The sequence below is a fragment of the Petromyzon marinus genome, chromosome 69, assembly GCF_048934315.1.
Source record: "Petromyzon marinus isolate PM22_M1 ecotype Great Lakes invasive population chromosome 69, UKy_Petmar_22M1.pri1.0, whole genome shotgun sequence".
NCBI classification, from domain to species: Eukaryota; Metazoa; Chordata; class Hyperoartia; order Petromyzontiformes; family Petromyzontidae; genus Petromyzon; species Petromyzon marinus.
The window spans coordinates 2,281,800-2,305,040 of NC_133735.1; the positions used below are offsets into that span (position 1 = coordinate 2,281,800).

Consider the following 23,241-nt stretch of genomic DNA (forward strand, 5'->3'; position numbering starts at 1 on the left):
GGTTGTGTGTGGTGGTTGTGTGTGTGATGGTTTTGTGTGTGATGGTTGTGTGTCTGCGTTGTGGTTGCGTGTTGGCTGTGTATGTGCGATGGTTGTGTGTGTGTGTGCGGTGATTGTGGTTGTTGTGTGTGTGATGGTTGTGTGTGTAGTGGTTGTGTGTGTGTGTGTAGTGGTTGTGTGTGTGGTGGTTGTGGTTGTTGTGTGTGTGATGGTTGTGTGTGGTGGTTGTGTGTGTGATGGTTGTGTGTGTGATGGTTGTGTGTGTGATGGTTGTGTGTGATGGTTGTGTGTGTGATGGTTGTGTGTGTGGTGGTTGTGTGTGTGATGGTTGTGTGTGTGGTGGTTGTGTGTGGTGGTTGTGTGTGATGGTTGTGTGTGGTGGTTGTGTGTGATGGTTGTGTGTGGTGGTTGTGTGTGTGGTGGTTGTGGTTGTTGTGTGTGTGATGGTTGTGTGTGTGATGGTTGTGTGTGTGGTGGTTGTGTGTGTGGTGGTTGTGTGTGATGGTTTTGTGTGTGTGTGTGATGGTTGTGTGTGTGTTGGTTGTGTGTGTGTGATGGATGTGTGTATGTGTGATGGTTGTGTGTGTGTGTGTTGTGGTTGCGTGTTGGTTGTGTGTGTGTGTGTGTGATGGTTGTGTGTGTGTGGTGGTTGTGTGTGTGCGTGATGGTTGTGTGTGCGTTGTGGCTGCGTGTGTGATGGTTGTGTGTGTGTGTGATGGTTGTGTGTGTGTGTGATGGTTGTGTGTGTGATAGTTGTGTGTGTGTGATGGTTGTGTGTGTGTGATGGTTGTGTGTGTGTGATTGTTGTGTGTGGTTGTTGTGTGTGCGTGTGTGTGATGGTTGTTGTGTGTGTGTGATGGTTGTGTGTGTGTGTGATGGTTGTGTGTGTGTGTGATGGTTGTGGGTGTGTTGTGGTTGCGTGTTGGTTGTGTGTGTGTGATGGTTGTGTGTGATGGTTGTGTGTGATGGTTGTGTGTGTGTGATGGTTGTGGGTGTGTGTGATGGTTGTGTGTGTGTGTGATGGTTGTGTGTGTGTGTGAGATGGTTGTGTGTGTGTGCGCGCGTTGTGGCGGTTGTGTGTGTGTGATGGTTGTGTGTGATGGTTGTGTGTGTGTGTGCATTGTGGTTGCGTGTGTGATGGTTGTGTGTGTGTGATGGTTGTGTGTGTGTGATGGTTGTGTGTGTGCACTGTGGTTGTGTGTGTGATGGGTGTGTGTGTGTGATGGTTGTGTGTGATGGTTGTGTGTGTGTGGTTGTTGTGTGTGTGTGATGGTTGTGTGTTTGTGTGATGGTTGTGTGTGTGTGTGATGGTTGTGTGTGTGTGTGATGGTTGCGTGTGTGTGTGTGTGTTGTGGTTGTGTGCGTTGTGGCTGCGTGTTGGTTGTGTGTGTGTGGTGGTTGTGTGTGTGTGTGATGGTTGTGTGTGTGTGTGATGGTTGTGTGTGTGCGTTGTGGTTGTGTGTGATGGTTGTGTGTGTGTGCGTGTGTGTGATGGTTGTGTGTGTGTGATGGCTGTGTGTGTGTTGTGGCTGCATGTTAGTTGTGTGTGTGATGGTTGTGTGTGATGGTTGTGTGTGTGCGATGGCTGTGTGTGTGTGATAGTTGTGTGTGTGTGATGGTTGTGTGTGTGTGTGATGGTTGTGTGTGTGTGTGAGTGTGATGCTTGTGTGTGTGTGTGTGTGATGGTTGTGTGTGTGCGTTGTGCTTGTGTGTGTGATGGTTGTGTGTGTGTGTGATGGTTGTGTCTGTGTGTTGTGGTTGTGTGTGTGTGGTGGTTGTGTGTGTGTGTGATGGTTGTGTCTGTGTGTTGTGGTTGTGTGTGTGTGATGGTTGTGTGTGTGTGTGAGTGTGATGCTTGTGTGTGTGTTGTGGTTGTGTGTGTGTGTGATGGTTGTGTGTGTGTGTGTGTGATGGTTGTGTCTGTGTGTTGTGGTTGTGTGTGTGTGATGGTTGTGTGTGTGTGAGTGTGATGCTTGTGTGTGTTGTGGTTGTGTGTGTGTGATGGTTGTGTGTGTGATGGTTGTGTGTGTGTGATGGTTGTGTCTGTGTGTTATGGTTGTGTGTGTGTGATAGTTGTGTGTGTGTGTGTGATGGTTGTGTGTGTGTGATGGCTGTGTGTGTGTGTGATGGTTGTGGTTGTGTGTGCGTTGTGGCTGCGTGTCGGCTGTGACGTCCGCGTCCCGACTCTCACGGTGGGGAAGGAAGCGACGAGCGGCAGGATGACGATGGGGACGATGCGGAACACGTTCTTCATGGCCTTGTAGTTGGGGTTGTCCACTCCTGTCTCAGCTCCCAGCTGGAGAGAGAGAGAGATGAGAGAGCAGAGAGGACGCAGGGCTAAATTACTCCACGTCAAGTCCCAGGGGCAGCCTCACCGAAAGTCTCCTGCCAGATTTTCCCCCGGACGGCCGCGTCGCAGCAGCGGGGAGGGCAGACATGTCACCGTTGAGGTAGCTGGCGTTGGGGGTGGGGTGGGTTGTGGCCTATAGTAAGTTCCACTGTGGGTGCCGGGGTTTAGCTACGGGAGGAGGGGAAGCCGGAGAAACGCGGAGGAAACCCCACGCAGGACAGGGGGAGATCACACAGACTCCACTCACTCACTCTGTAGAACAGGGGGAGATCACACAAACTCCACTAACTCTGTAGGACAGGGGGAGATCACACAAACTCCACTCACTCACTCTGTAGAACAGGGGGAGATCACACAAACTCCACTCACTCTGTAGGACAGGGGGAGATCACACAAACTCCACTCACTCTGTAGAACAGGGGGAGATCACACAAACTCCACTCACTCTGTAGAACAGGGGGAGATCACACAAACTCCACTCACTCTGTAGGACAGGGGGAGATCACACAAACTCCACTCACTCTGTAGAACAGAGGGAGATCACACAAACTCCACTCACTCACTCTGTAGAACAGGGGGAGATCACACAAACTCCACTCACTCTGTAGGACAGAGGGAGATCACACAAACTCCACTCACTCTGTAGGACAGGGGGAGATCACACAAACTCCACTCACTCTGTAGAACAGAGGGAGATCACACAAACTCCACTCACTCACTCTGTAGAACAGGGGGAGATCACACAAACTCCACTCACTCACTCTGTAGAAAAGGGGTAGATCACACAAATTCCACTCACTCTGTAGGACAGAGGGAGATCACACAAACTCCACTCACTCTGTAGAACAGGGGGAGATCACACAAACTCCACTCACTCTGTAGAACAGGGGGAGATCACACAGACTCCACTCACTCTGTAGAACAGGGGTAGATCACACAAACTCCACTCACTCTGTAGAACAGGGGTAGATCACACAAACTCCACTCACTCTGTAGAACAGGGGGAGATCACACAAACTCCACTCACTCTGTAGAACAAAGGGAGGAGATCACACAAACTCCACTCACTTCGTAGAACAGGGGGAGATCACACAAACTCCACTCACTCTGTAGAACAGGGGGAGAGATCACACAAACTCCACTCACTCTGTAGAACAGGGGGAGATCACACAAACTCCACTCACTCTGTAGAACAGGGGGAGATCACACAAACTCCACTCACTCCGTAGAACAGGGGGAGATCACACAAACTCCACTCACTCACTCTGTAGAACAGGGGGAGGAGATCACACAAACTCCACTCACTCTGTAGAACAGGGGGAGATCACACAAACTCCACTCACTCACTCTGTAGAACAGGGGGAGATCACACAAACTCCACTCACTCACTCTGTAGAACAGGGGGAGCTCACACAAACTCCACTCACTCACTCTGTAGAACAGGGGGAGATCACGCAAACTCCACTCACTCACTCTATAGAACAGGGGGAGATCACACAAAGTCCACTCACTCGCTCTGTAGGACAGGGGGAGATCACACAAACTCCACTCACTCTGTAGAACAGGGGGAGCGAACACACAAACTCCACTCACTCACTCTGTAGAACAGGGGGAGATCACACAAACTACACTCACTCTGTAGAACAGGGGGAGATCACACAAACTCCACTCACTCACTCTATAGAACAGGGGGAGATCACACAAAGTCCACTCACTCGCTCTGTAGGACAGGGGGAGATCACACAAACTCCACTCACTCACTCTGTAGAACAGGGAGAGATCACACAAACTCCACTCACTCACTCTGTAGAACAGGGGGAGATCACACAAACTCCACTCACTCTGTAGAACAGGGGGAGAGATCACACAAACTCCACTCACTCTGTAGGACAGGGGGAGATCACACACACTCCACTCACTCACTCTGTAGAACAGGGGGAGATCATACAGACTCCACTCACTCACTCTATAGAACAGGGGGAGATCACACAAAGTCCACTCACTCGCTCTGTAGGACAGGGGGAGATCACACAAACTCCACTCACTCACTCTGTAGAACAGGGGGAGATCACACAAACTTCACTCACTCACTCTGTAGAACAGGGGGAGATCACACAAACTCCACTCACTCACTCTGCAGAACAGGGGGAGATCACACAAACTCCACTCGCTCTGTAGGACAGGGGGAGATCACACAAACTCCACTCACTCACTCTGTAGAACAGGGGGAGATCACACAAAGTCCACTCACTCGCTCTGTAGGACAGGGGGAGATCACACAAACTTCACTCACTCACTCTGTAGAACAGGGGGAGATCACACAAACTCCACTCACTCACTCTGTAGAACAGGGGGAGATCACACAAACTCCACTCACTCACTCTGTAGAACAGGGGGAGATCACACAAACTCCACTCACTCACTCTGTAGAACAGGGGGAGATCACACAAACTCCACTCACTCAAACTGTAGAACATGGGGAGATCACACAAACTCCACTCACTCTGTAGAACAGGGGGAGGAGATCACACAAACTCCACTCACTCACTCTGTAGAACAGGGGGATGAGATCACACAAACTCTACTCACTCACTCTGTAGAACAGGGGGAGGAGATCACACAAACTCCACTCACTCACTCTGTAGAACAGGGGGATGAGATCACACAAACTCCACTCACTCACTCTGTAGAAGAGGGGGAGGAGATCACACAAACTCCACTCACTCTGTAGAACAGGGGGAGATCACACAAACTCCACTCACTCACTCTATAGAACAGGGGGAGGAGATCACACAAACTCCACTCACTCACTCTGTAGAACAGGGGGAGATCACGCAAACTCCACTCACTCACTCTGTAGAACAGGGGGAGATCACACAAACTCCACTCAATCACTCTGTAGAACAGGGGGAGAGATCACGCAAACTCCACTCACTCACTCTGTAGAACAGGGGGAGATCACACAAACTCCACTCACTCTGTAGAACAAGGGGAGATCACACAAACTCCACTCACTCTGTAGAACAAAGGGAGGAGATCACACAAACTCCACTCACTTCGTAGAACAGGGGGAGATCACACAAACTCCACTCACTCTGTAGAACAGGGGGAGAGATCACACAAACTCCACTCACTCTGTAGAACAGGGGGAGATCACACAAACTCCACTCACTCTGTAGAACAGGGGGAGATCACACAAACTCCACTCACTCTGTAGAACAGGGGGAGATCACACAAACTCCACTCACTCTGTAGAACAGGGGGAGATCACACAAACTCCACTCACTCCGTAGAACAGGGGGAGATCACACAAACTCCACTCACTCACTCTGTAGAACAGGGGGAGGAGATCACACAAACTCCACTCACTCTGTAGAACAGGGGGAGATCACACAAACTCCACTCACTCACTCTATGGAACAGGGGGAGGAGATCACACAAACTCCACTCACTCACTCTGTAGAACAGAGGGAGATCACACAAACTCCACTCACTCACTATAGAACAGGGGGAGGAGATCACACAAACTCCACTCACTCTGTAGAACAGGGGGAGCGAACACACAAACTCCACTCACTCACTCTGTAGAACAGGGGGAGATCACACAAACTCCACTCACTCACTCCGTAGAACAGGGGGAGATCACACAAACTCCACTCACTCTGTAGAACAGGGGGAGATCACACAAACTCCACTCACTCACTCTGTAGAACAGGGGGAGATCACACAAACTCCAACACTCACTCTATAGAACAGGGGGAGGAGATCACACAAACTCCACTCACTCACTCCGTAGAACAGGGGGAGATCACACAAACTCCACTCACTCTGTAGAACAGGGGGAGGAGATCACACAAACTCCACTCACTCTATAGAACAGGGGGAGGAGATCACACAAACTCCACTCACTCTGTAGAACAGGGGGAGAGAACACACAAACTCCACTCACTCATTCTGTATAACAGGGGGAGATCACACAAACTCCACTCACTCACTCTGTAGAACAGGGGGAGAGATCACACAAACTCCACTCACTCTGTAGAACAGGGGGAGATCACACAAACTCCACTCACTCTGTAGAACAGGGGGAGATCACACAAACTCCACTCACTCCGTAGAACAGGGGGAGATCACACAAACTCCACTCACTCACTCTGTAGAACAGGGGGAGGAGATCACACAAACTCCACTCACTCTGTAGAACAGGGGGAGATCACACAAACTCCACTCACTCACTCTGTAGAACAGGGGGAGATCACACAAACTCCACTCACTCACTCTGTAGAACAGGGGGAGATCACACAAACTCCACTCACTCACTCTGTAGAACAGGGGGAGATCACGCAAACTCCACTCACTCACTCTATAGAACAGGGGGAGATCACACAAAGTCCACTCACTCGCTCTGTAGGACAGGGGGAGATCACACAAACTCCACTCACTCTGTAGAACAGGGGGAGCGAACACACAAACTCCACTCACTCACTCTGTAGAACAGGGGGAGATCACACAAACTACACTCACTCTGTAGAACAGGGGGAGATCACACAAACTCCACTCACTCACTCTATAGAACAGGGGGAGATCACACAAAGTCCACTCACTCGCTCTGTAGGACAGGGGGAGATCACACAAACTCCACTCACTCACTCTGTAGAACAGGGAGAGATCACACAAACTCCACTCACTCACTCTGTAGAACAGGGGGAGATCACACAAACTCCACTCACTCTGTAGAACAGGGGGAGAGATCACACAAACTCCACTCACTCTGTAGGACAGGGGGAGATCACACACACTCCACTCACTCACTCTGTAGAACAGGGGGAGATCATACAGACTCCACTCACTCACTCTATAGAACAGGGGGAGATCACACAAAGTCCACTCATTCGCTCTGTAGGACAGGGGGAGATCACACAAACTCCACTCACTCACTCTGTAGAACAGGGGGAGATCACACAAACTTCACTCACTCACTCTGTAGAACAGGGGGAGATCACACAAACTCCACTCACTCACTCTGCAGAACAGGGGGAGATCACACAAACTCCACTCGCTCTGTAGGACAGGGGGAGATCACACAAACTCCACTCACTCACTCTGTAGAACAGGGGGAGATCACACAAAGTCCACTCACTCGCTCTGTAGGACAGGGGGAGATCACACAAACTTCACTCACTCACTCTGTAGAACAGGGGGAGATCACACAAACTCCACTCACTCACTCTGTAGAACAGGGGGAGATCACACAAACTCCACTCACTCACTCTGTAGAACAGGGGGAGATCACACAAACTCCACTCACTCACTCTGTAGAACAGGGGGAGATCACACAAACTCCACTCACTCAAACTGTAGAACATGGGGAGATCACACAAACTCCACTCACTCTGTAGAACAGGGGGAGGAGATCACACAAACTCCACTCACTCACTCTGTAGAACAGGGGGATGAGATCACACAAACTCTACTCACTCACTCTGTAGAACAGGGGGAGGAGATCACACAAACTCCACTCACTCACTCTGTAGAACAGGGGGATGAGATCACACAAACTCCACTCACTCACTCTGTAGAAGAGGGGGAGGAGATCACACAAACTCCACTCACTCTGTAGAACAGGGGGAGATCACACAAACTCCACTCACTCACTCTATAGAACAGGGGGAGGAGATCACACAAACTCCACTCACTCACTCTGTAGAACAGGGGGAGATCACGCAAACTCCACTCACTCACTCTGTAGAACAGGGGGAGATCACACAAACTCCACTCAATCACTCTGTAGAACAGGGGGAGAGATCACGCAAACTCCACTCACTCTGTAGAACAGGGGGAGATCACACAAACTCCACTCACTCTGTAGAACAAGGGGAGATCACACAAACTCCACTCACTCTGTAGAACAAAGGGAGGAGATCACACAAACTCCACTCACTTCGTAGAACAGGGGGAGATCACACAAACTCCACTCACTCTGTAGAACAGGGGGAGAGATCACACAAACTCCACTCACTCTGTAGAACAGGGGGAGATCACACAAACTCCACTCACTCTGTAGAACAGGGGGAGATCACACAAACTCCACTCACTCCGTAGAACAGGGGGAGATCACACAAACTCCACTCACTCACTCTGTAGAACAGGGGGAGGAGATCACACAAACTCCACTCACTCTGTAGAACAGGGGGAGATCACACAAACTCCACTCACTCACTCTATAGAACAGGGGGAGGAGATCACACAAACTCCACTCACTCACTCTGTAGAACAGAGGGAGATCACACAAACTCCACTCACTCACTATAGAACAGGGGGAGGAGATCACACAAACTCCACTCACTCTGTAGAACAGGGGGAGCGAACACACAAACTCCACTCACTCACTCTGTAGAACAGGGGGAGATCACACAAACTCCACTCACTCACTCTGTAGAACAGGGGGAGGAGATCACACAAACTCCACTCACTCTGTAGAACAGGGGGAGATCACACAAACTCCACTCACTCACTCTATAGAACAGGGGGAGGAGATCACACAAACTCCACTCACTCACTCTGTAGAACAGGGGGAGATCACACAAACTCCACTCTCTCTGTAGAACAGGGGGAGATCACACAAACTCCACTCACTCACTCTGTAGAACAGGGGGAGAGATCACACAAACTCCACTCACTCACTCTGTAGAACAGGGGGAGGAGATCACACAAACTCCACTCACTCTGTAGAACAGGGGGAGATCACACAAACTCCACTCACTCACTCTGTAGAACAGGGGGAGGAGATTACACAAACTCCACTCACTCTGTAGAACAGGGGGAGGAGATCACACAAACTCCACTCACTCTGTAGAACAGGGGGAGATCACACAAACTCCACTCACTCTGTAGAACAGGGGGAGGAGATCACACAAACTCCACTCACTCACTCTGTAGAACAGGGGGAGGAGATCACACAAACTCCACTCACTCACTCTGTAGAACAGGGGGATGAGATCACACAAACTCCACTCACTCACTCTGTAGAAGAGGGCGAGGAGATCACACAAACTCCACTCATTCTGTATAACAGGGGGAGATCACACAAACTCCACTCACTCACTCTATAGAACAGGGGGAGGAGATCACACAAACTCCACTCACTCTGTAGAACAGGGGGAGCGAACACACAAACTCCACTCACTCACTCTGTAGAACAGGGGGAGATCACACAAACTCCACTCACTCACTCCGTAGAACAGGGGGAGATCACACAAACTCCACTCACTCTGTAGAACAGGGGGAGATCACACAAACTCCACTCACTCACTCTGTAGAACAGGGGGAGATCACACAAACTCCAACACTCACTCTATAGAACAGGGGGAGGAGATCACACAAACTCCACTCACTCACTCCGTAGAACAGGGGGAGATCACACAAACTCCACTCACTCTGTAGAACAGGGGGAGGAGATCACACAAACTCCACTCACTCTATAGAACAGGGGGAGGAGATCACACAAACTCCACTCACTCTGTAGAACAGGGGGAGATCACACAAACTCCACTCACTCACTCTATAGAACAGGGGGAGGAGATCACACAAACTCCACTCACTCACTCTGTAGAACAGGGGGAGATCACACAAACTCCACTCTCTCTGTAGAACAGGGGGAGATCACACAAACTCCACTCACTCACTCTGTAGAACAGGGGGAGAGATCACACAAACTCCACTCACTCACTCTGTAGAACAGGGGGAGGAGATCACACAAACTCCACTCACTCTGTAGAACAGGGGGAGATCACACAAACTCCACTCACTCACTCTGTAGAACAGGGGGAGGAGATTACACAAACTCCACTCACTCTGTAGAACAGGGGGAGGAGATCACACAAACTCCACTCACTCTGTAGAACAGGGGGAGATCACACAAACTCCACTCACTCTGTAGAACAGGGGGAGGAGATCACACAAACTCCACTCACTCACTCTGTAGAACAGGGGGAGATCACACAAACTCCACTCACTCACTCTGTAGAACAGGGGGATGAGATCACACAAACTCCACTCACTCACTCTGTAGAAGAGGGCGAGGAGATCACACAAACTCCACTCATTCTGTATAACAGGGGGAGATCACACAAACTCCACTCACTCACTCTATAGAACAGGGGGAGGAGATCACACAAACTCCACTCACTCACTCTGTAGAACAGGGGGAGATCACGCAAACTCCACTCACTCACTCTGTAGAACAGGGGGAGATCACACAAACTCCACTCAATCACTCTGTAGAACAGGGGGAGAGATCACGCAAACTCCACTCACTCACTCTGTAGAACAGGGGGAGGAGATCACACAAACTCCACTCACTCACTCTGTAGAACAGAGGGAGATCACACAAACTCCACTCACTCACTATAGAACAGGGGGAGGAGATCACACAAACTCCACTCACTCTGTAGAACAGGGGGAGCGAACACACAAACTCCACTCACTCACTCTGTAGAACAGGGGGAGATCACACAAACTCCACTCACTCACTCTGTAGAACAGGGGGAGGAGATCACACAAACTCCACTCACTCTGTAGAACAGGGGGAGATCACACAAACTCCACTCACTCACTCTATAGAACAGGGGGAGGAGATCACACAAACTCCACTCACTCACTCTGTAGAACAGGGGGAGATCACACAAACTCCACTCTCTCTGTAGAACAGGGGGAGATCACACAAACTCCACTCACTCACTCTGTAGAACAGGGGGAGAGATCACACAAACTCCACTCACTCACTCTGTAGAACAGGGGGAGGAGATCACACAAACTCCACTCACTCTGTAGAACAGGGGGAGATCACACAAACTCCACTCACTCACTCTGTAGAACAGGGGGAGGAGATTACACAAACTCCACTCACTCTGTAGAACAGGGGGAGGAGATCACACAAACTCCACTCACTCTGTAGAACAGGGGGAGATCACACAAACTCCACTCACTCTGTAGAACAGGGGGAGGAGATCACACAAACTCCACTCACTCACTCTGTAGAACAGGGGGAGGAGATCACACAAACTCCACTCACTCACTCTGTAGAACAGGGGGATGAGATCACACAAACTCCACTCACTCACTCTGTAGAAGAGGGCGAGGAGATCACACAAACTCCACTCATTCTGTATAACAGGGGGAGATCACACAAACTCCACTCACTCACTCTATAGAACAGGGGGAGGAGATCACACAAACTCCACTCACTCTGTAGAACAGGGGGAGCGAACACACAAACTCCACTCACTCACTCTGTAGAACAGGGGGAGATCACACAAACTCCACTCACTCACTCCGTAGAACAGGGGGAGATCACACAAACTCCACTCACTCTGTAGAACAGGGGGAGATCACACAAACTCCACTCACTCACTCTGTAGAACAGGGGGAGATCACACAAACTCCAACACTCACTCTATAGAACAGGGGGAGGAGATCACACAAACTCCACTCACTCACTCCGTAGAACAGGGGGAGATCACACAAACTCCACTCACTCTGTAGAACAGGGGGAGGAGATCACACAAACTCCACTCACTCTATAGAACAGGGGGAGGAGATCACACAAACTCCACTCACTCTGTAGAACAGGGGGAGATCACACAAACTCCACTCACTCACTCTATAGAACAGGGGGAGGAGATCACACAAACTCCACTCACTCACTCTGTAGAACAGGGGGAGATCACACAAACTCCACTCTCTCTGTAGAACAGGGGGAGATCACACAAACTCCACTCACTCACTCTGTAGAACAGGGGGAGAGATCACACAAACTCCACTCACTCACTCTGTAGAACAGGGGGAGGAGATCACACAAACTCCACTCACTCTGTAGAACAGGGGGAGATCACACAAACTCCACTCACTCACTCTGTAGAACAGGGGGAGGAGATTACACAAACTCCACTCACTCTGTAGAACAGGGGGAGGAGATCACACAAACTCCACTCACTCTGTAGAACAGGGGGAGATCACACAAACTCCACTCACTCTGTAGAACAGGGGGAGGAGATCACACAAACTCCACTCACTCACTCTGTAGAACAGGGGGAGATCACACAAACTCCACTCACTCACTCTGTAGAACAGGGGGATGAGATCACACAAACTCCACTCACTCACTCTGTAGAAGAGGGCGAGGAGATCACACAAACTCCACTCATTCTGTATAACAGGGGGAGATCACACAAACTCCACTCACTCACTCTATAGAACAGGGGGAGGAGATCACACAAACTCCACTCACTCACTCTGTAGAACAGGGGGAGATCACGCAAACTCCACTCACTCACTCTGTAGAACAGGGGGAGATCACACAAACTCCACTCAATCACTCTGTAGAACAGGGGGAGAGATCACGCAAACTCCACTCACTCACTCTGTAGAACAGGGGGAGATCACACAAACTCCACTCACTCTGTAGAACAAGGGGAGATCACACAAACTCCACTCACTCTGTAGAACAAAGGGAGGAGATCACACAAACTCCACTCACTTCGTAGAACAGGGGGAGATCACACAAACTCCACTCACTCTGTAGAACAGGGGGAGAGATCACACAAACTCCACTCACTCTGTAGAACAGGGGGAGATCACACAAACTCCACTCACTCTGTAGAACAGGGGGAGATCACACAAACTCCACTCACTTCGTAGAACAGGGGGAGATCACACAAACTCCACTCACTCTGTAGAACAGGGGGAGGAGATCACACAAACTCCACTCACTCTGTAGAACAGGGGGAGATCACACAAACTCCACTCACTCACTCTATGGAACAGGGGGAGGAGATCACACAAACTCCACTCACTCACTCTGTAGAACAGAGGGAGATCACACAAACTCCACTCACTCACTATAGAACAGGGGGAGGAGATCACACAAACTCCACTCACTCTGTAGAACAGGGGGAGCGAACACACAAACTCCACTCACTCACTCTGTAGAACAGGGGGAGATCACACAAACTCCACTCACTCACTCCGTAGAACAGGGGGAGATCACACAAACTCCACTCAGTCTGTAGAACAGGGGGAGATCACACAAACTCCACTCACTCACTCTGTAGAACAGGGGGAGATCACACAAACTCCAACACTCACTCTATAGAACAGGGGGAGGAGATCACACAAACTCCACTCACTCACTCCGTAGAACAGGGGGAGATCACACAAACTCCACTCACTCTGTAGAACAGGGGGAGGAGATCACACAAACTCCACTCACTCTATAGAACAGGGGGAGGAGATCACACAAACTCCACTCACTCTGTAGAACAGGGGGAGAGAACACACAAACTCCACTCACTCACTCTGTATAACAGGGGGAGATCACACAAACTCCACTCACTCACTCTGTAGAACAGGGGGAGGAGATCACACAAACTCCACTCACTCTATAGAACAGGGGGAGGAGATCACACAAACTCTACTCACTCTGTATAACAGGGGGAGATCACACAAACTCCACTCACTCACTCTGTAGAACAGGGGGAGGAGATCACACAAACTCCACTCACTCTGTAGAACAGGGGGAGATCACACAAACTCCACTCACTCACTCTATAGAACAGGGGGAGGAGATCACACAAACTCCACTCACTCACTCTGTAGAACAGGGGGAGATCACACAAACTCCACTCTCTCTGTAGAACAGGGGGAGATCACACAAACTCCACTCACTCACTCTGTAGAACAGGGGGAGAGATCACACAAACTCCACTCACTCACTCTGTAGAACAGGGGGAGGAGATCACACAAACTCCACTCACTCTGTAGAACAGGGGGAGATCACACAAACTCCACTCACTCACTCTGTAGAACAGGGGGAGGAGATTACACAAACTCCACTCACTCTGTAGAACAGGGGGAGGAGATCACACAAACTCCACTCACTCTGTAGAACAGGGGGAGAGATCACACAAACTCCACTCACTCACTCTGTAGAACAGGGGGAGAAGATCACACAAACTCCACTCACTCTGTAGAACAGGGGGAGATCACACAAACTCCACTCACTCCGTAGAACAGGGGGAGGAGATCACACAAACTCCACTCACTCACTCCGTAGAACAGGGGGAGATCACACAAACTCCACTCACTCTGTAGAACAGGGGGAGGAGATCACACAAACTCCACTCACTCACTCTGTAGAACAGGGGGAGAAGATCACACAAACTCCACTCACTCACTCTGTAGAACAGGGGGAGATCACACAAACTCCACTCACTCACTCTGTAGAACAGGGGGAGGAGATTACACAAACTCCACTCACTCTGTAGAACAGGGGGAGGAGATTACACAAACTCCACTCACTCTGTAGAACAGGGGGAAGAGATCACACAAACTCCACTCACTCTGTAGAACAGGGGGAGGAGATCACACAAACTCCACTCACTCTGTAGAACAGGGGGAGGAGATCACACAAACTCCACTCACTCTGTAGAACAGGGGGAGAGAACACACAAACTCCACTCACTCTGTAGAACAGGGGGAAGAGATCACACACGCTCGCTGCGAGCGTGACGGGGATTGGCGCTGCGACTGACCTCCAGCACGGCCAGCATGGTGAGCGTGGAGGCGACGGGCAGCAGGTAGAGGGGATCCGCCGCCGTGAGGTCCAGGAACCAGAGGGCGCCGCCAGTCTCCATGCTGGGCACGGGCAGCTCGGCCATCTTCCTCAGCGCCATGAAGAAGGACAGGAAGATCGGCATCTGGAGGTGGGCGGCGACGTCAGCGAGGCAAAGGTCGCCCGTGCCGTCTCGGCGGGCTGTCGGGGGCGAGCGCCGGAAAAGGGAGCGGCAACGAAGGCCGGCGGGGGTGGGGGGTGGGGGGTCGGCACCACGCCCGGCCGCCTTTGTCTCCCCAAGGAGGGCGACGTTTTTTTTTTCATTTTTTTTTATTTTTTATTTTTACACACACACACCGCACCGCACCGGGGGTTACTCATTTGAGGCCGAGTCGACCTAGGGGGAGAACCCCAGCGCCGGTTCGGACAATCGTCACCGGTGTCGGCCGTGAGCGGGAGTCGAACTCGGGCGGCCGGGTTCGTAGCGCGGCGTGTCGCTGACCGCTGCACTATCACACCTGCTGGACTACATAGTGACGGATGCGAGTCCATGTCCTTGACACCAGGACCTCCCGTGGCGCTGATCTGCACTCTGACCATCGACTTGTCATCTGTAAGATGCGCCTGCCATTCTTCCACTCTGGTGGTGGGTGTACACCCAGGACGCCATTAAAACCCACGGTGGCCTGGTCTCAGCTAGGGGGGGGGGCGGAAGGGGGGGCCTTCGCCTCCCCGGCGGCGATGATTTACCCCGCGGGCGCGGGCACACACACCTGAACCATTGGCACGAGGAAGCACTTGAGAGGGTTGATCTTGTGCTTCTTGTAAAAGGAAGTCAGCTCCGTGTGCGCCTTGGAGACTGCGCGCGGACACGCGGAGGGGGACGCGCGTTCAGATTCGACCTCGCGACCTTCGGGGGTGCCCCCCGGGGTGGGGGGGGGGGGGTGGGTGGGTGGGGGGCCCCCCCACCCCCGCCCCCCGGGGACGTCCTACGGCGTCGACGATGGAGCCACGCGGTGAAGGTTTTGTCGGGGGGTTACATCGCGAGAATGAGTCTAAATTTTGACTGAAAGCTTTCGCGACCGCAGGGATTCACAGCCTTGGTTCTTTCGGCAAAAGTCACCACCACGTAGAAGGGAAACGATAAAATAATAAAAAATATGAAACGATTAAATTCTCACGACGTTTCGATTGCAACACGAGAAGCAATCATCATCAGGTGTGAAAACCACAGCAACAAAATTTTCCTGCTGTGGTTTTCACACCTGATGATGATGATTGCTTCTCGTGTTGCAGTCTCGCTGTGGTTTTCACACCTGATGATGATTGCTTCTCGTGTTGCAGTCGAAACGTCGTGAGAATTTTATCGTTTTATATTTTTATTATGTTATTGTTTCCCTTCTACGTGGTGGCAACTTTACCGTAAGAACCAAGCAAAATGTACGTAACGTTGCATCGTTGAAGCCCGCCACGAGCCCGGCACGAGACAGCTGGTAAGGGTTGTCGCGTTAACGTAACGTGGCATGGGCGGATGACGGAGGCAGTGCACATTATGTGTGTGCATTATGCAGGCCCCGTCAGCCTGGTCTTCATGCCTATTGTGTTTATTAAAATAGCCCTGCCAACGGTAATCTCTGCAGCGCAGAAGCGAGGTTCACCACATCTACGCCTCGATACAAGGAACGAAACAGTAAGACGACTTCTCGACAAATCTGGCTGTCGCCAACACCGTCACCACTACCGTCACCACCACCACCACCGTCGTCGTCACCACTACCGTCACCACCACCACCACCGTCGTCACCGCCACCGTCGTCACCGCCACCGTCACCACCACCACCGTCACCACTACCGTCACCGCCACCACCGTCACCACCACCACCGTCTCCACCACCGTCCCCCACCACCATCACCGCCACCATCACCGCCACCATAACCGCCACCATCACCGCCACCACCACCGTTATCACCACTGTCACTACCACCGTCACCACCACTGCCACCACCACCGTTACCACCACCGCCACTGTCACCACCGCCACTGTCACCACCACCACCGTCACCGCCACCACCACCACCATTACCACCACCGTCACCGCCACCACCGTCACCACCACCGTCACTGTCACCACCACCGTCACCACCACCACCGTCACCACCACCACCGTCACCACCACCGTCCCCACCACCGTCACCGCCATCCCCACCACCACCGCCACTCACACTCGAACTGGTTGCCCGAGTTCTTGGCGTCCGTCATGCTCTTGTTGAGCTGCATGAGCTGCGGTGCGAAGTTGTTCAGCTTGGCGGCCTCACGCTGCCCCTTCACCATGAGCGGGAACACAAGCAGCCGCACCAGCAGCGTGCCTGCAGTACACAGCACGGTACACACACACACGGTACACACACACACGGCATACACACACGGTACACACACACACGGTATACACACACGGTACACACACACACACACGGTACTCACACACACACATGCACGGTACACACGCACACACACACGGTACACACACACACACGCGCGGTACACACACACACGGTACACACACAGGGTACACACACACACGGTACACACACGGTACACACACACACGGTACACACACACACACGGTACACACACACACACGGTACACACACACACACACGGTACACACACGCACGGTACACACACACACACGGTACACACACACACGGTACACACACACACGGTACTCACACACACGGTACACACACACACGGTACACACACACACGGTACACACACACACGGTACACACACACACGGTACACACACACACACACGGTACACACACACACACGGTACACACGCACACGGTACACACACACACAGTACACACACATACGGTACACACACACATGGTACACACACACACACGGTACACACACACACGATACACACACACGGTACACACACACACACGGTACACACACACGGTACACACGCACACGGTACACACACACAGTACACACACATACGGTACACACACACATGGTACACACACACACGGTACACACACACACGATACACACACACACGGTACACACACACGGTACACACACACACACGGTACACACGCACACGGTACACACACACACAGTACACACACATACGGTACACACACACACGGTACACACACACACACGGTACACACACACACACACACGGTACACACACACACACGTGCAGCACACACACACGTGCAGCACACACCCACGGTACACACACACGGTACACACACACACACACACGATACACACACACGGTACACACACACACGTGCAGCACACACACACACACACGATACACACACACGGTACACACACACAGACACACGTGCAGCACACACACACACGTGCAGCACACACACACACACAGACACACGCAATACACACACACACACACAATACACACACACACACGGTACACACACACGGTACACACACACACACAGACACACGCAGGGCAAGACCCACCAGTGACGATGGCGCCCCACCAGGGCAGGCCCAGGTCCAGGTGGAGGCTCTCCAGCAAGTTCTGCACCAACCCCACGGGCGTGGCCGCCCCCAGGCCCAGCTCGGCCATCGTGGCCTCGGGCAGGCCTGCGGCTCCCGCCGACAGGACCCCCTCCAGCGCCGCCTGGGCCCCCTCCACTCCTCCTCCTCCTCCCGCCGCCGCCGCCCCCCCCAGCACCTCCATCGCAGAGTCTCCCCCGTGACCGCCGACCCCCAAGACCACGGCCATGTCGGCCGCCCCTCCGTCCGTCACGGGAGACGCCGCCGCCGCCGCCGCCGCTGACGCCGCCGCCGCTGACGACGCCGCTGCCGCTGACGTTGTGTCTGTTGTAGTAGTCGTAGTAGTCGTAGTAGTAGTAGTAGTCGTAGTAGTTGTAGTAGTCGCCATCTGCTGGCGGGGGGGGAGGAGCAAAAAACGAGCGGCTGTTTTGCGGATGAGAGGAGGGGGGGGTGTGGCGGATAAAAAGGAGGGTGACGTGGCGGATAATAGGAGGTGTGGATAAGAGGAGGCGTGGCGGATAAGAGGAGAGTGATGTGGCGGATAAGAGGAATGGCAGATAAGAGGAGCTGTGGCGGATAAGAGGAGGCGTGAATAAGGGGTGTGGCGGACAAGAGGGCGTGTGGCGGATAAGAGGACGCGTGGCGGATAAGAGGACGCGTGGCGGATAAAATGGGTTGCAGATATACGAGGGGCGGCGGATATGAGGAGGTGTGGATAAGAGGCGTGGCGGATAAGATGAGAGGAGCGATGGATAAGAGGAGGTGTAGGGGATGAGAGGAGCTGTGGCGGATAACAGGAGGCGTGGCTAAGAGGCGTGGCAGATAAGAGGAGCCGCGGCGGATAAGAGGAGGTGCGGATAAGGGGTGCGGCAATAAGAGGCGCGGCATATAACAGTGACGGCGGATGAGAGGACGCGTGGCGGATAAGATGGGTGGCAGATACGAGGGGCGGGGGATAAGAGGAGGAGCTGCGGATAAGAGGGCTGGGGGGGGTGGGGGGCTGGGGGGCACCTGCGCGGTGGGGGTGGAGCCGCCGTATCGGACGGCGCAGGTGACGGGTCGGCCGTGGGGCCTCCACGGGGCCTGGGCCCCCCTCCACGGGGCCTGGGCCCCCCTCCACAGGGCCTGGGCCCCCCTCCACGGCCCCCACGGCCCACGCTGGCCGGAGCGGCCCGGTAACGCCGGCACACATCGGCACACCTGCAGGACACGCCACGGCAGGGGTCAGGGGTCGCGGATAGGTCGGTAGGGGGCTGTGGTGGGGGTTGTGGTGGGGTTGTTGTGGTGGGTGTTGTGGTAGGGGTTGTGGTAGGGGTTGTGGTAGGGGTTGTGGTAGATGGTGTGGTAGGGGTTGTGGTAGGGGTTGTGGTGGGTGTTGTGGTAGGTGTTGTGGTAGATGGTGTGGTAGGGGTTGTGGTGGGGGTTGTGGTAGGTGTTGTGGTGGGTGTTGTGGTGGGTGTTGTGGTAGGTGTTGTGGTGGGTGTTGTGGTGGGTGTTGTGTTAGGGGTTGTGGTGGGTGTTGTGGTAGGTGTTGTGGTAGATGGTGTGGTAGGGGTTGTGGTGGGGGTTGTGGTAGGTGTTGTGGTGGGTGTTGTGGTGGGTGTTGTGGTAGGGGTTGTGGTAGGTGTTGTGGTAGGTGTTGTGGTAGGGGTTTTGGTGGGGGTTGTGGTGGGGGTTGTGGTGGGTGTTGTGGTAGGTGTTGTGGTAGATGGTGTGGTAGGTGTTGTGGTGGGTGTTGTGGTGGGTGTTGTGTTAGGGGTTGTGGTGGGTGTTGTGGTAGGTGTTGTGGTGGGGGTTGTTGTGGGGGTTGTGGTAGGGGTTGTGGTAGGTGTTGTGGTAGGTGTTGTGGTAGGGGTTTTGGTGGGGGTTGTGGTGGGGGTTGTGGTAGGGGTTGCAGTGGGTGTTGTGTTAGGGGTTGTGGTGGATGTTGTGGTAGGTGTTGTGGTAGGTGTTGTGGTAGGGGCTGTGGTGGGGGTTGTGGTAGGGGTTGTGGTAGGTGTTGTGGTAGATGTTGTGGTAGGGGCTGTGGTGGGGGTTGTGGTAGGGGTTGTGGTAGGTGTTGTGGTAGGTGTTGTGGTAGGGGCTGTGGTGGGGGTTGTGGTAGGGGTTGTGGTAGAATTGTGGTAGGTGTTGTAGGTGTTGTGGTAGGGTTGTATTAAGGTAATGGCTAGCGGTTAGTGATCAGGGTGTTGTTAGCGTTGTGTTAGGGTGTTGGCTAGGGGTTAAGGGTTAGGGTTGTGTTAGGGCTAGGGTAATGGCTAGGGGTTAGAGTTAGGGGTTGGGGTTAGTGCAGGGGTTAGTGGTGGTGGTACAGGGTTAGTGATGGTGGTGGTGAAGGGTTAGTGTGGGGTTAGTGGTGGTGGTGCAGGGTTAGTGTGGGGTTAGTGGTGGTGGTGGTGCAGGGTTAGTGGTGGTGGTGCAGGGTTAGTGTGGGGTTAGTGGTGGTGGTGCAGGGTTAGTGGTGGTGGTGCAGGGTTAGTGTAGAGTTAGTGGTGGTGCAGGGTTAGTGTGGGGTTAGTGGTGGTGGTGCAGGGTTAGTGTAGAGTTAGTGGTGGTGCAGGGTTAGTGTGGGGTTAGTGGTGGTGGTGGTGCAGGGTTAGTGGTGGTGCAGGGTTAGTGGTGGTGGTGCAGGGTTAGTGGTGGTGTAGGGTTAGTGGTGGTGGTGCAGGGTTAGTGGTGGTGGTGGTGCAGGGTTAGTGGTGGTGCAGGGTTAGTGGTGGTGGTGCAGGGTTAGTGGTGGTGGTGGTGCAGGGTTAGTGGTGGTGGTGCAGGGTTAGTGGTGGTGCAGGGTTAGTGGTGGTGCAGGGTTAGTGTGGGGTTAGTGGTGGTGGTGCAGGGTTAGTGGTGGTGGTGCAGGGTTAGTGGTGGTGGTGCAGGGTTAGTGGTGGTGCAGGGTTAGTGGTGGTGGTGCAGGGTTAATGGTGGTGGTGCAGGGTTAGTGATGGTGGTGAAGGGTTAGTGTTGGGTTAGTGGTGGTGGTGGTGCAGGGTTAGTGGTGGTGGTGCAGGGTTAGTGGTGGTGGTGGTGCAGGGTTAGTGGTGGTGGTGCAGGGTTAGTGTGGGGTTAGTGGTGGTGGTGCAGGGTTAGTGGTGGTGGTGCAGGGTTAGTGGTGGTGCAGGGTTAGTGGTGGTGCAGGGTTAGTGGTGGTGCAGGGTTAGTGGTGGTGCAGGGTTAGTGTGGGGTTAGTCGTGGTGGTGGTGGTGTCGGCGTGGTGGTGGTGACAGCGTGGTGGTGGCGGTGGTGACATCGTGGTGGTGGTGGTGACATCGTGGTGGTGGTGACATCGTGGTGGTGGTGGTGACATCGTGGTGGTGGCGGTAGCAGCAGCGTGGTGGTGGTGGCAGCGTGGTGGTGGTAGCGTGGTGGTGGTGACATCGTGGTGGTGGTGACATCGTGGTGGTGGTGACATCGTGGTGGTGGTGGTGACATCGTGGTGGTGGTGGTGGTGGTGACATCGTGGTGGTGGTGGTGGTGACATCGTGGTGGTGGTGGCATCGTTGTGGTGGTGGTGGCAGCGTGGTGGTGGTGGTAACATCGTGGTGGTGGTAGCGTGGTGGTGGTGACATCGTGGTGGTGGTGGTGGTGACATCGTGGTGGTGGTGGTGGCAGCGTGGTGGTAGCGTGGTGGTGGTGACATCGTGGTGGTGGTGGTGGTGACATCGTGGTGGTGGTGACATCGTGGTGGTGGTGGTGGTGGTGACATCGTGGTGGTGGTGGTGGTGTCGGCGTGAGTTCTCACGTGGAGGAGGAGGTGGCGCTGCTGCTGCTGCTGCGGCGAGGCGGCCATCGCCACGAGGAGTCGCAGGCCCCGGGGCGGAAGCCGCGCGCCCGTGCCCAAGGAGGCCGCCATGACGCTCGAAATCTCACGCAGCGGGGAGGGGGGAGGTCACGAGGCGACGTCAGCACGCACACCGGTGACGTCAACACGTCAACGAAGGGATTATGGGGTGACGTCAGTACGCACTTTTTGGATGACGTCAACGCGTCAGGGGGTATTACGAAGTGACGTCGGCACGCACGCCGGACGTCGAAACGTGCTGGGCGTACGGGATGACGTAGATATGTGCGTTTGACGTCACCACGTCCGTTGAGGATGACGTCTGCAGTGAGAGTGGGTGGAGTTTGTGTGATCTCCCCCTGTTCTACAGAGTGAGTGGAGTTTGTGTGATCTCCCCCTGTTCTACAGAGTGAGTGAGTGGAGTTTGTGTGATCTCACCCTGTTCTACAGAGTGAGTGGAGTTTGTGTGATCTCCCCCTGTTCTACAGAGTGAGTGGAGTTTGTGTGATCTCCCCCTGTTCTACAGAGTGAGTGAGTGGAATTTGTGTGATCTCCCCCTGTTCTACAGAGTGAGTGAGTGGAGTTTGTGTGATCTACCCCTGTTCTACATAGTGAGTAAGTGGAGTTTGTGTGATCTCCCCCTGTTCTACAGAGTGAGTGGAGTTTGTGTGATCTCCCCCTGTTCTACAGAGTGAGTGAGTAGAGTTTGTGTGATCTCCCCCTGTTCTACAGAGTGAGTGGAGTTTGTGTGATCTCCCCCTGTTCTACAGAGTGAGTGGAGTTTGTGTGATCTCTCCCCCTGTTCTACAGAGTGAGTGGAGTTTGTGTGATCTCCTCCCCCTGTTCTACAGAGTGAGTGAGTGGAGATTGTGTGATCTCCCCCTGTTCTACAGAGTGAGTGAGTGGAGTTTGTGTGATCTACCCCTGTTCTACATAGTGAGTGAGTGGAGTTTGT

At 53.3% G+C, this 23,241-nt stretch overlaps 1 protein-coding gene across 3 annotated transcripts in view; it reads right to left on the minus strand.

The window, feature by feature from the left end:
• The window catches only part of LOC116957067 (OXA1L mitochondrial inner membrane insertase), a 31,789-nt gene extending 9,372 nt beyond the window's left edge, over positions 1-22,417 (minus strand). The window contains exons 1-7 of one of the 3 annotated variants that reach the window (XM_032978990.2): positions 22,248-22,417; positions 19,520-19,708; positions 18,470-18,899; positions 17,184-17,327; positions 15,734-15,819; positions 14,941-15,066; positions 2,192-2,296 (exon numbers count right to left, since the gene is read on the minus strand). In XM_032978990.2, the coding sequence (XP_032834881.2) occupies positions 2,192-2,296; positions 14,941-15,066; positions 15,734-15,819; positions 17,184-17,327; positions 18,470-18,899; positions 19,520-19,708; positions 22,248-22,358 (1,191 nt within the window). In that variant the 5' untranslated portion in view covers positions 22,359-22,417. Of the gene's footprint in view, positions 1-2,191; positions 2,297-14,940; positions 15,106-15,733; positions 15,820-17,183; positions 17,328-18,469; positions 18,900-19,519; positions 19,709-22,247 lie in introns of all 3 variants that reach the window. The other 2 variants (XM_032978988.2, XM_032978989.2) reach the window with 2 other exon arrangements.
• Positions 22,418-23,241: the final 824 nt, after the last annotated feature.